Raw genomic sequence first — 13481 nt, 5'->3', positions numbered from 1 at the left:
CCAGAAGAAAAAAAATGAAATTTTAGATGAACTGTGTGATGAAAATTAGAAAACTTGTTGTACTATGCATGCAGGGCCTCAGATTCGACGAGAATCACTGAATCGATTCTCGTAATGATTCTCATAACATTTGTTGCAAGAATCAATTTCTTTCATTGAATCACACAGTAAGTGAAGCGACTCGGATGGTTTTTGATTCTCGCAAACTGGCACAAAATCTATAGGCCCAGGCATGATACTATTAAATATGTGATATTTAAACAAATTGTACATTTTTACATCCAACTTTAACTTTCCTTTCAAATTCTTGTACATAATGATTAGACTTAAATTTTAATAAGCCAAGAGATATTCTCACATCCAGTACAATAGAAATTAATTAATTAGATTAATCCCTTCCATGTGATCTCACTTGAGATCTATAATTGATTACACCATGATTACACAAGGAATTAATCATAATTTATTTAGTATTAAAATTGTACATGGTATGATCATATATATACATGCACCAAAAACCAGACTTGATTGCTTCCATATTGGACTTTGACCAGTCATGCGGAGAGATATTTGCAAATTTGACATTATCGGAAACACAACAAAAGATATCTTGTGACGTCTATTGATGACTATAAACCATATAGGCAAAGATATAGCGTGCATGTGTGTCATCCGCCAGGTAGCTAAATATAATAGATTACAATGTAAATACTTTGTGTTTCCTGATTGCCAAGTGTGCCATTTTGAGCCCAATTTGGGCTCTTTGAATTGCATTTTTAGAGTTACCTGTTTGTCTGAAACTAAGAGGAAATAAACGATAAGCATTGGGCTACTTTCCATGGCAATCTGGAATTGTTTCCATATTGGGGTTACGCACGCCATACCAGATTATTCTATCAGTCTGGTACACTAGTATAAAAGAGGAAGTGATTGTTTTGTGATTATTAGTTGTGATTTAATATCCAGTGCAGGACACTAGGAAGTATTCAATAGTGCTGATCACTTACTATTTTACCTGAAGACAACGTGCTGGTTCACTAGCTTCTTGTACTACGTGCAATTTTGTAAATTATGTAAGTTTTATATGTCAGTGTTTGTTGGACATGTATTACACATGCTGACGTGCGTTATCCTTTTGGCGGCTATTCAAATTGTGTTCGTAATTGTTCAATCGGGAGTTTAATTGTTATACAGGATCAACATATTTGTAACCGTGTTATGTTAATTCGTCCTGGTTTTAGCTGCGTGTACATGTATGTATTTTAATGTGTGGTTCTTTTTTCCCTAAAATATACATGTATCATGTATCTCACTCAATATTGAATACAAACATTGGAGTTGTCAATGATATCAATGTGAAATGTATTCATGAATGAATGCAGAGATTTTGATTTGTGCAGGAGTGTGATTTTATGTAGTTCGTCAACAACTCATATATTTCACTAAGCTGTACGGTGTATGTACATAATGTTAGTTACTATTTATGTAACTTTACAATTGGTTCCTATTTTAATATAAATCACATAATTTGTAAGTTGCAATATTTTGAAGTGATAGCAAAAAAGGTCATTGTTATAAACTGTATATTACATTAATTAATGATTTGCATTTTCTATGTTATGTCTTTCAGATTGTATTTAATTTATTTTAGTAACTACTCATACCAACACAAACCAAGATGTCTATGTACCCATCACTTGAAGATATGAAAGTGGACCAAATGGCAAAGGTAATTATTAAATCGGGGACAAAATTCCTTCTTTTATTGGGGCCACCAGGGGCTTAATTTTGTTGTACTTTGCATATGAATCACTTATTCTCACAAACTCATCTGGGGAAAATCAACTGATCAATGTTGAAAACTAGTATTTGCAGGTTGGACAGGTAGGGATGAAATCAAAACTCGACCGGCGGTTCCGTCCGGTTCTGTGCTGTTGCCATTGTTTAGAACAATAGCAACTGGGCGGAACCACCGGTTAACCGCTAGACTACTCCGTAGTCCACTTGCCCATTGTCATGAATGTGCATACTTTGGATATTGCATTTAAGCTTAAAACTCCGATTTAAATAATTTGTGCACAATTGATAGATTTTCACAACTGATCATCTTTTCAGTCACCGTACTCCCTCTGTATGTTAGCTTCCCAAGTGGACTACTGACTTTGCCTTGAGAGTTAGGCCAATTTCTGGCCTAACTAAAATTGGTGATGATGTAATGCATCTTTAAAATGAATCTGGCTTGTGATTGGTCGCCCAGATCTCGTTATTGTTTAAATCCTCCCGACGCGTACTGGTACCATTATAACTATACATGGTACACAACTATCTAGGGAATGCGGCGCTTTTGTGCTGGTGGATGAACGTATGCATCTAGCGCGTATTGTACCACCATGTTTAGTCTTGTGGTTAGATTTTATTGATAAACAAGTATGATTGACAGTGTGTGAGTCCCGGGGTAAAGTTCTGCTTAAAAGTGAAAGTCCATAGTCGATTTTAAATCGTAATAAACTGGCAGATTCTAAAATTAGAATTGTTCAGTATTGGAGTGCCATTACAATATGCCATTATGATATGTTGCATTCAATAATATAAGCCTCACGATACTTTACTTTTACTGTCACAAATATAATTATATAAACTTTTTCATAACCATTTTATACTAGTATTTTGATGTAATAAATATCAGTATAAATTGGAGTTCAATTGAATGCGTTCATCATGATTAATAACGTATTTTTATTTATCAAAAATCGACTATGGCATAGTCTAGTTAACCGCCAGTCGAGTTTTGATTTCATCCTAAAAGGAAGAATCAATTTTGATTCTGGGAGAATCAATTTTGGGAGTTTTGCTTAATTGTAATAGTTGGCCATCCTGCAAGGATCAGGATGTGATGCATTATACAATTTTATTGTGAACAACAGGAAGGTATATGGTGAAGGAAATCAAATTGTCAATTAAGTTATGGTTTGTGAAATGTTTATTTGATTATAATTGCTGCAGTAATTAAATGCATGTACAATCTAATAATTTGAAATCGGTTAATTTTGGCATATTTGGAATGTTTACACATGTCCCAAGTTACATTTGTTGTGTTTGTTAGAGCAATTTTAACATAATGTTATATTCAGACATTAAGTCCCCATAGAACTCCATGTTAAACGGCCACAACTGCTCCTGGGATTTCTTTCCCTTTACCTTGTTATTTCAGTTTAAACATTTCCTGACAGTTACTACTAGTAACTTAATACTAAATATTATTTCAGCATTTTGAGTAAAGAATAACAACATTTAATTTGATGGAAATCCTACACTGGCTTTTAAAAGCTGTAATTCCTGATAACTATTTGAAGTAGATCCTATATAAACCAAAGTAGGTCCATTGGTAGGTGAACAGTATTGATGACAAATAGTCCTGAGAAAATTTATGAAATGCATATTGACAAAACCTTGAACTTACATATCCTGTAGTACAGTTCACTACAGTATTTCATTTTGTGTGCTGATAAAAATATATTTTGCTTCATACTGAACTGAATTGTGGTGGTTAAAATACACATGATTTCCCTTTTGCTATGAAAAGTTGGCAATTAGCCATTTCAATATGTCACCATAGTGATATAGAAATCCATATGGCTTCCCAAATGGTCATCATTTTTCACCCCCTAACCAAAACAAAACAAGTTGGAATGATATACATTGTTGACTTTATAGTTAGATGTAGAGAGAAGTAAAATGCATTGAAAATGGAAGTTGTGTACTCTTTACATGTATATCATTCTGGATTGGATTGACAGAAAATGTTTTTTTGTTTAATTACCAATTACCTTACTTTTACCCTAGTCAAAACCAAATGTTGTACTATGTGTTGATGCAATATCTATATTTTGATTTACTTTCAGGCCCAGGTCCAGTATGGACAGCAAGTGGCTCATGCAGTGACAGGAGCTGCCCAGGCTCATCCCCCGGCTGGCTACCCGGCAGCTCAGCCCCCGGCTGGTTACCCAGTAGCCAGTGCACCCAGTTCTCTCTCTACCCAGTATTGGATGAATTTATGGGTCTTAGTCTCACACCAGAAGCCATCGCTGCTAATATGCCAGTTGTAGTGTCTCACCCACCAGGGGTAGGTATAGCTTTTAAGCCTGGGTCACAAACAATGAATCAGAGGGGGCTACATTTTGCAGAAATCTACTACTTTAAGTTTAAATCTGTGCTCATATGAGCTTGGAGTTAAAATTGAAGCATATCGACTCATCAGATATGTATGGCAGTTGTCGGAAACCTACATTTGTAGATACCGTTTGTATCATGGGGGGAAAATAGTATGGAATGTGTGCTATATTTGTCACATAAAATCAAAATTTTACATCTGATATCAAGGTGTGCAATCACATTACACGACATCAATGATGGGAGTTGTTTGATGTGATTAGTCACACCTGATTTCTATATTTTACATGGAGATGGAGCCATAGGATCTTCATGCTTTCAACAAAGCAAAGTGGTTCCTTTTACCAATTTGAACCCAACATTGAAACATTGCCGATACACTAATGCAACCCAAACATTGCAACATTAACCACTAGACTTGAAATTGGTAGTGTTCATAATTAAAGTTGCTATAGTTAGTTCATTCAAAATCAGCTATATTATCAAATTTCCAAAAATTTAATAATAATATTTGAAATATGTTTTTTCTTCCACAACAGGCATTAGCAACAAGGGGACCAGCATCCTCAACATCCAACTGGGTTGCCCCAATCACAGGACAAAACAACCAAGGTGTGGCCAGATCAGAGATCAAACAAGGTGTCAGGCAAGCAATTTTGTGCAAAGATGGTGATGGAAAGATGGGTCTTAGAGTGCAAGCTATAAGCAAGGTAGGTCAAAGAACATGGTTAACAAATAGAACGGATAGTCATAGTCATAACCATACCAAATGCTACAAAATACCACACCTTAGGTCAGCAGTTCTCAATTGTATTTGATCATGGGCCATGGACGGCCAAACATGTTTGAAGGCTAAAGACACCTTGTTTTGCTATATTTACTTGACATTTCAGAGCTTTTCAAGGGCCAAATACTATTGGTCTGCATACCGGATCTGACCTGCAGGCCATCTATTGAGAACCCTGCTCTAGATGGAAAACATAAGAGAACCACTAAGCAGCAAATTGAAAATGACTTTCAAAATATGGCAATAGCATAAGGTTAAAATTAAGTCACTAACTTTTCATTAATTTCTTCCACAGGGTATATTTGTCCAGTTTGTACAAAAGGACTCCCCAGCAGCTATGGGTGGATTGCGATTTGGAGATCAAATTCTGCAGATCAACGATGAGAATGTTGCTGGATGGAGCAAAGATAAGACGATGAAGGTTCTGAAGAAAGCTAACAAAGAGAGAATAGTGATGGCCATCAGAGACAGGTGATTATATAATCTGTGTGAATAGAGTAAAATGTTATACATCCAAATGGTGCCTGTAGATTTTATACTATAATATTGTTTCTGTAATGAGAGAACTTTGTAATGGCTATAAAGGAGGGGTAACAATTATGGCAAATATGGTAATAAAAAGGTCATGCTCAATCCACCAAATTAAAATATGTGCACAAAAATCAACTGCTTGAATTCCATTGGAAACCATGCCACGCAATATATATTCCAGGGATTCAGGTATATAGGTTAATATATCTACAACATGTTTTTTTTTTGTGAGTGGGACTTGTTTCAAGAACCACATGGAACCACACTACAACATCTTTCACTAATTTTCATTTATCCCACAGACCATTTGAGCGCACCATCACATTACAGAAAGACAGTACCAACCATGTAGGCTTTGTGTTCAAGAACGGTAAAATCACACAAATTGCCAAGGATACATCGGCAGCCAGGAATGGACTCCTTATTGACCATGCCTTGCTGGAGGTCAACGGACAGAATGTTATTGGACTCAAGGTAACAACTAAGAAGAATTGCTTGCAATAATAATGATTGTGGTGTAACATTTACCCTCGGTTTCAGAGAAGAACGAAGAACGGCAGTTTTTTGCTCAGATTGACGCAAGCGCCCTGTTAATGAGTGACATAGGCGGAACTTTGTTTGCGCCGACCAACGTTTTGATGTGTAATCAGCCAATAATATTACTGTGTCTGATGTTATGATTGTCAGACGATTGAATCAGCCAATCAGAACCCCACTTCCTTATTTACATTGTGTACACTCTCAAAATGTAAACAAGTGCCGTTCTTCTTTGACAGAAACTGCAAAGTTGCCCTTTTCTCATCCTTACTTTTGTAACCATAACCACAACCATTAGCCTTTTAATGTAACCATAACTATAATTCAAAAGGTTTTCATCTGTATTGTTTTGGAAAACCACAAGGGGGGGTCAAACACATTCAAACATACTTGGTATATTGGTGGACTGGATTTTGCCTCCTGTTCTAGCTCATGACTAAATCTGCCTAAGATGGACAATAGAGTACATCTTTTGTAATCTGTAGATGATTTCAAAGTTTTGTCAGCTTTATCAACTCAATTTCGACTGTTAATGTCTAGATATACTTGACATTAAAAAAAAACCTCACAACTTCAAATTATACAAAATAGGACCTAAATTTGGTTTACGAGTGCTGTACACAAAAGGAATTGATTCAGCCTGACAAATCTTATTGTTTTCAATGTAGTTGACTGATGTATTTATTGTTTTCCTCTGTTCACAGGACAAAGATATTTCCAAGATCCTTGCTGCTGCAGAAAGATCAGTGACACTCACCATCATGCCTACCTTTGTCTTTGATCATATGATGAAAAGGTAAGAATACAGATGTTGAATAAGTCACAGGTACATTAGGAGCAGTGTTTTTAGCCAGCCACCCACCCACCCGCTATTGGGATGGGCAGTTGACCAAATCCTAGCTATGACCCTGGTTGAGAGGAACGAGTGGGAAATTTTTGAAAATGCTTTTCAATGCGGAACGTCATCAAAGCACCACAGTTCATACGGAAATTCATTAAAAATTCGGGCATACATTTTTTTTTTAAATACGGTTTTGACCATTGATGGTTTTGACCATTTCAAAACGGCTGCGAGTGTAGACTATAAAACACAAGACACAAGCCCCTGCGCCAATCTGTTAAGCTAACGCATCTGTGATTGGTGCATAGGTATGGAATAAAGCCATATTAACCAATCGGAACGTTGCATACAAAAGCGCTAGGTCCTGCAAGAATCATCATGATTGGAAACGGGCATCAGTACTGTAAAAGTGGTTTTATTTTAGCACATTTCGCAGTTTGACATAGGCTCGCGGATTCAATACCCCGCAAATGCGCTTGATAATGAAGCTTCATTACTAAGAAATTTACAACCGCAAAATCATCTACTTATAGAGCAGTATGGGATAACTATGGAAGAAGTTTTATCGCAACATTTTCTTTCAAATGCATGAAACCTTTTTATAATCAGGAAGAAGAGGTTTAGAAAGTTTGAAGTTTTTTTGCAATTTATTGTGATATTAATGGATATTGTAATTTAATTAACATTTATAATTTTTCTTTTGTTTTATTCACAGCATGTCAAGTAGCCTTGTGAAGGGTTCCATGGATCACAGCATCCCAGAAATCTAAATCATCTCGACAAATTATTTTTATAACACCCGAAGATATCGTCACCCTACTACGGTAATTGCCCATGTCATTTTTGTAATTGTGAGAACAAAGTACAAAATATGGTTCAAGCATGCATCAGTTGAATTATTTCAAATTATTTATGATTATTCCCTTTCATTTGTCTTGTGCAAAGATTGGCGAATAAATATGTTTAAATGCATACTTGAACCATATTTTGTACTTTGTTCTCAAAATAACAAAAAATGACTTCGGCAATTATCGTAGTAGGGTGACGATATATTGTCTAGCAGCATTCTGTCACTCTAGCATAGCATACTAGAGTCTAGTAACTAGACTCAAATAAATGTTAGCTATTAAAGTACAAGTGGGTAAAACTGATTAAGATTATTTAGTCAAATTACTATCTGCACTTTGATAAAGTTCTGTCCTACAACTTTGTTGTGATCTAGTAAAGTTTGTGTCACAATTCTTTACATTTTTGCTGATGTATTTATTACAAAGTGAGTAAATATGGAAGTATTTTGTAATTGATTGAATCAGCTGATGAAATTTTACACAGGAGGACTTGTGAGACTGCCCTTGTTTATGTGTCACTCATAAAGAGGGAAATTAGTGTACTTAGGATTTGTTTTGCCATGCACCTGATAATTTTTTTAAGTAAGTGCATCGATAATATGTGCTGAGTGCTACATGCCGAATATTTGTACCACTTACGTTTTACCAATCCAGTTATCATTCAATTTTAGGCCTTTGCTGAAAAACGCACTATTTTGTAACCCCATTATTAGTAATAATCCAATTCGGGGTTTTCCCTTTATGATACACATCACAGAATCCAAGTTCTCCTGATCTATTTCTTTGGTGACGTCACATCATCATTTATATGGTAATCATGATGCACATGTCCTCAAATGCAAAATATTTGTGACGGAAAGTTTGGACTAAAAAATTACGGCTCAATTATACAAAGACAGCTCATTCAAGGAAATGCCACAAACCCATTGCACCTGCTCATGGTCTATATACCCTGGTATTTTTAGGAACATGAGTTTGGGTCGCAGTGATGTGTAGCAAGTCTTTGTATATCAAGCCTTGAAATGATGTACTAAGGCCAAAGTTTACATGGATAAAATGTAGTTAAGGTCTATCCTTCATGAAAACATACACAGAATTAGCCTATTGTCAAGACTTTGTTGATGGATTTATTATGTAAACTATATAATCCCTGTCTTGACACTAGGTTAACTCTTGAGTATGCTTATATATGAAGGTAATACATAGATACATGTATAAACAGATTTGGTGGTAGAATGGTGGAAAACATGGAAATGATTCTAAGCAACTAGATTTCAAACTGGATCAAGTCATGTTGCCATTAAGTGTGCTGCTGATTTCTTTGGGGTGAAGTCAGATATCACATAGAAGGATATGACATGCTGTTGTGTTACATGAATGTCACCCAACAAACAAATATGCAAGTGGTGCTCTAGAATGGTTAAGAAAAGTTGCAGCTCTGTAAAATCACATGTGATGTCATCAAGCTAAATGAGTCGTATGTCTCTAATTTTAACGTTAAGCTATTGTAGCAGTAAGTGTTCTGAGGAATACTAATATGACCATATCTCTGGAACCATTTATAAGAAGAGCACTAATATTTGTGATTGGTTTTTTTATTGAAATAAACCCTGAAATTGGCACATAATTTTTATGAAATTGAAAATTGTGATTGGGTTGACAAATGACTCATTTTGCTTGAGAGCATGAAATAATATAAAGGTATTTTAATATGCACCTTAGCCTACCATAATCGATATGAATATATATTGTATCAATGTTGTCCCATTTTATGATGTAGAATCTTTAAAAATTTGGTATCCATAATTTATTTCTGTACACATTTTGTAAATAAGTATAATAAACAAGTAAAAGTTTATATTCGGTATTCGTCTTGAATTCAAATTACATAAATTAAACATTTATTGCAACTTCTTAATACAAGAGGAGGAGCACGTATTTAAACCCCAACTCGAACTTAGCAAAGTAAAACTTTGAATATTAGCAATTCAGCATTCCTGGTTTCTTTTAACTTTTTATACTGAATACTGGATGTAGGAGCACCCTCAGCATGCAACATCAAATTTAGCAAAGTCCCCATCTATGTGCAGCAGCTGAAGTAACAGAATGCACTTTTGTTTTTGTGTGTAGGTACTGTGGCATAGTTTGGTCAGTGATTGTGGTCAAATTTATTTGGTTGGGTCCCTGCAAAGGCCATGGGCAGGGGGACTGCCCCCTACCCCACTCGCCCATCATAAAAAATGAAAAAGGGCAATTTTTATTTCCATTTAAAAAAAAAATTCAAACTCGCAAGGGTGGGACCTAAAAAAAGCCACCATGAAATATATGGGTCAACCAATTTTGCAAGCAAATGGAGGGAAAATATTTTTGGACCAGACCCCCTTTTTTTCAAAAACCCTGGCAAGGACAACACATGTGAAATCATTGAAGAAGCTCATTATGTAAACAAATGAAATGACGCTCATAAATAATGCTCATTTCTTGCCAACAGCAATCACTGATCTAACTAATAATAGTCACAGGACCAACCACATTGTAGTTAGCTATTTCACCTGTGTGAAGTAGTGCCTTGTGTTAATATTGTATATTGAAATATATTACGGAGAAACATGTAATGTCAACTTTTTGTGTGTATGTCAAATATCTATTGCCATAAGGAAAAACTCATAGATACTTCAAAAGCATTTAAAAAGTAACCAAAATGAACTGAAAGAGAGTAAGCTTTTCTTCAAATACTATTTTGAAGGCTGTAAGGTTTTTTGTTCTGTTGAAAGAACTTTTAAATAATGAAAAATATAATTTATTTAGAAAAAGATCAATGCTGTAAGAGTTGAGATCCAACAGAATTTTTTTCTTTCACAGTCTTGGTTATTTTTGTTCAATAAATGCACCATTCCTTAACAAATATACGCCATTGTACTCAGATTTTATAATATTATAATGAAATTAGTAAATTAAAGCCATAATGTACAATCTTATAATATAAAATTGCTCATTTTTTTCAAACCTGATTTTTTTGGCATACTTGTAATGTTTACACATGTCCAAAGTTACACCTGAAATTTAATCTGTCAAATTTGTTGTCTTTGTCAGGTCAACAGAGCAATTTTGACATATTGTCATATGTGACCCCTCGGCACAACTGAGCCCGGATGTCGCCAGTGCCACTATTGAGATATGCTCCATCAAACTAACAATAAACAATAGGAAACAAAGGACTTATTGACTGTTTTATTGATTTTTCACTACTTAAATGTCAAGTACTATAGACATGATATACATCATTTTAAAGCTAATTTCAAGCAGAATATTTTGGTTGAATATCTCAAAAATGATGATTGGCGACTTCAGAGCTCAGTTGTGACGAGGGGTCACATATATGCATTCCCCATATGACTCCATGTTAACAGTCAAAATACCCAATGGGATTTCTTTCAATTAAGCTTGCTTATTTTAGCATAAAATGAGCAGAAACCTTTCTTGGCCGTTATCAATATTATTTCAGCATTTGGAATAAAGGGTAACAAAATAAAAATTTGGTGGACATTGTACATTATGGCTTTACCTGTTGTCACCATTTGCTATTCACCATAAATTTAATTTGTATTGACTTGTCAACATAAAAATGAGTTGAATATATGAAGTGGTTTGGATATAATACATGTATGTGACCTGCTACCGCCGACCGCCAAATGAGCGTAAAGTCACAAGTTGATAGTTTCGAGACATCCAGGCTGACAGCGCTGATGTTCAACTCATATATTCAACTCATTGTTATTTGAAGGTGTATGATCAGATTGACAACCTCATTCCCCATTGTTCCTATTTAAAACTAACAAATACGTTTTTCTCATTACCCCAGTAAAATTTAATGGATATTTTTTTAGATGGCATGACCAAAAATGTGGTAACAAGTGATAACCACCACCAGGAAGTATGTACTATCCTATGGAGGCATTGTTGACTTTATACTCATTTGGTTGTAGCAGGTCATATAATTAGAAGCAATCACATGTATTGCAATAGTCCATTGCTCAAAGGGTGGTTATAACAAATCAAAAATGTATCCCTTGCTTTTCAAGCTTTCATCCAATGTCAAAATTTTGATGAGTAAAGTGGGGATTAGGCAGCATTGTCTGTTAAGCAGTGAATCCGGTCACTCACTGGATTAACTGCCTATAAATCCCAGCGGTCACCCACGTTTATTAATGGAAAGCTCAACCTTTATCACATGTCAATCAAACAATAAAGCAATATTGTACTGTGTCCATAGTTTTTTCCACAAGATGCTAGTTTTCACTGCAGATATGTCCCCTTTTTATTTTGAGCCAAACAAATAAGGTAAAACAAAGAATATTAATACTAGTATCCAAGCATCTATGTTGCCAATGCATGTAACTGTGTCAGTTGTGACTGATGTTGGTCAGCATGGTATGTGTTATTGACATCCTGTTTGCGATGTACGTACAGTCTAATAATATTTCGATTGTATGAATTAAAACGACTTGCTCAGTCCTTTCGTTAAAAATCATAGGATTTTGCCACAAATACAGCACTGGAGCCTTGATTTTTGTAGGGTATTTTAGTTTATGAAAGTGTAATACAAAAGGGTGAAAATAAGAAGTTTTTGGGGAAAATAAAATGATGGGCATGTTCCTCAGCAAATGTTATAATATTGCTTGATAGTCAGGAATTGGAGGTACAATTTGTTTTAGCACAGTTGCCCATGAATATGAATATCTATGGTATTCTATAGTTGAACCAGTTATGTGCATAATTATAAAGGGGTTAATTTTAAGGAACTAGTAACTCCTCTTCTCTTTCACGATTGATAGAGAACTGTTTGTCGTGCAATTGGCTACATAGCATAGTAATTAATTCTTTATATCGGTAAATTAGTTTTAACTTAATTTTACACTTCTAAGATGGCAACTCTTAAATATTTTGTTTTATAATTTGTAATAGATACATATATGTATTGTTTATTGTTTTGTTTTCTTCATCATTATGTATTTCTATGTTTTGTACACATATATATTATACAATATGAAATATACTGAATATTATGTACAGCCAAGATAATGATTTTTATCTTATTATGATTATTAAAATGTGAAGGAAAAGGTATTTTGTTTTGCTGTGTTTTTTGTGGCATGTCATTTTTGGAATGTCTACCAGGTAGGTAATTCTACCATCTGGGCTACCACCCTTGACTTTGATGATGGTTATCTCAAATGTTGGTTTGGTTTTGATATGTAGTCAAACATTTTTTTCTTACATGCATCATTAGGACCATACAATTGTAAATGACCAGAACACTTCCGATAAGGTTCCAATAAGAAACATATTCTGTTATTACGGTACTTCATTTTTACATACCACACATGTTTTTTTTGTATCAGGCCTTCAAGCGGCCCTATAATTCATATATATTTGAACTCCTGTATTTCTTCCAAAGTTAAGAGGTTATTTTTTTTCACTTGCACTAGTGAATTTTATGTAAAATTGAAAATTTCTGCACGTTTCACGTGTAATTGTCATACATTTTCAGCAGGACAGTAGGTAGATTTCACTGACCTCTATTTTTCTTATTGCCTAGTATATTATTTAGAGATATTATACCAGTCTGAAATGATGCACACATGTAAAAATTAAATGTATCTTTGGGAATATTTTACTCGACCGTCTCGGATATATTTTCATTCAAAATGTTCCTATATTTTTCCAATATTTTTGCAAGGGATGGCTTGGGGCCTGTTTTATTCAT

At 34.8% G+C, this 13481-nt stretch overlaps 1 protein-coding gene across 1 annotated transcript; it reads left to right on the top strand.

Moving 5' to 3' along the window:
- Positions 1-3919: 3919 nt before the first annotated feature.
- On the top strand, positions 3920-7760 carry LOC140137854 (syntenin-1-like). The gene is made up of 6 exons (XM_072159652.1): positions 3920-4123; positions 4710-4880; positions 5253-5428; positions 5791-5962; positions 6730-6821; positions 7582-7760. Exons 1-6 carry the CDS (start codon positions 4055-4057, stop codon positions 7634-7636), a joined length of 735 nt encoding a protein of 244 aa, XP_072015753.1. The 5' UTR covers positions 3920-4054; the 3' UTR covers positions 7637-7760.
- Positions 7761-13481: the final 5721 nt, after the last annotated feature.

Source organism: Amphiura filiformis, chromosome 17 (genome assembly GCF_039555335.1).
Source record: "Amphiura filiformis chromosome 17, Afil_fr2py, whole genome shotgun sequence".
In the NCBI taxonomy this organism is placed as follows: domain Eukaryota; kingdom Metazoa; phylum Echinodermata; class Ophiuroidea; order Amphilepidida; family Amphiuridae; genus Amphiura; species Amphiura filiformis.
This window is presented reverse-complemented; position numbering and strand designations above follow the sequence as displayed.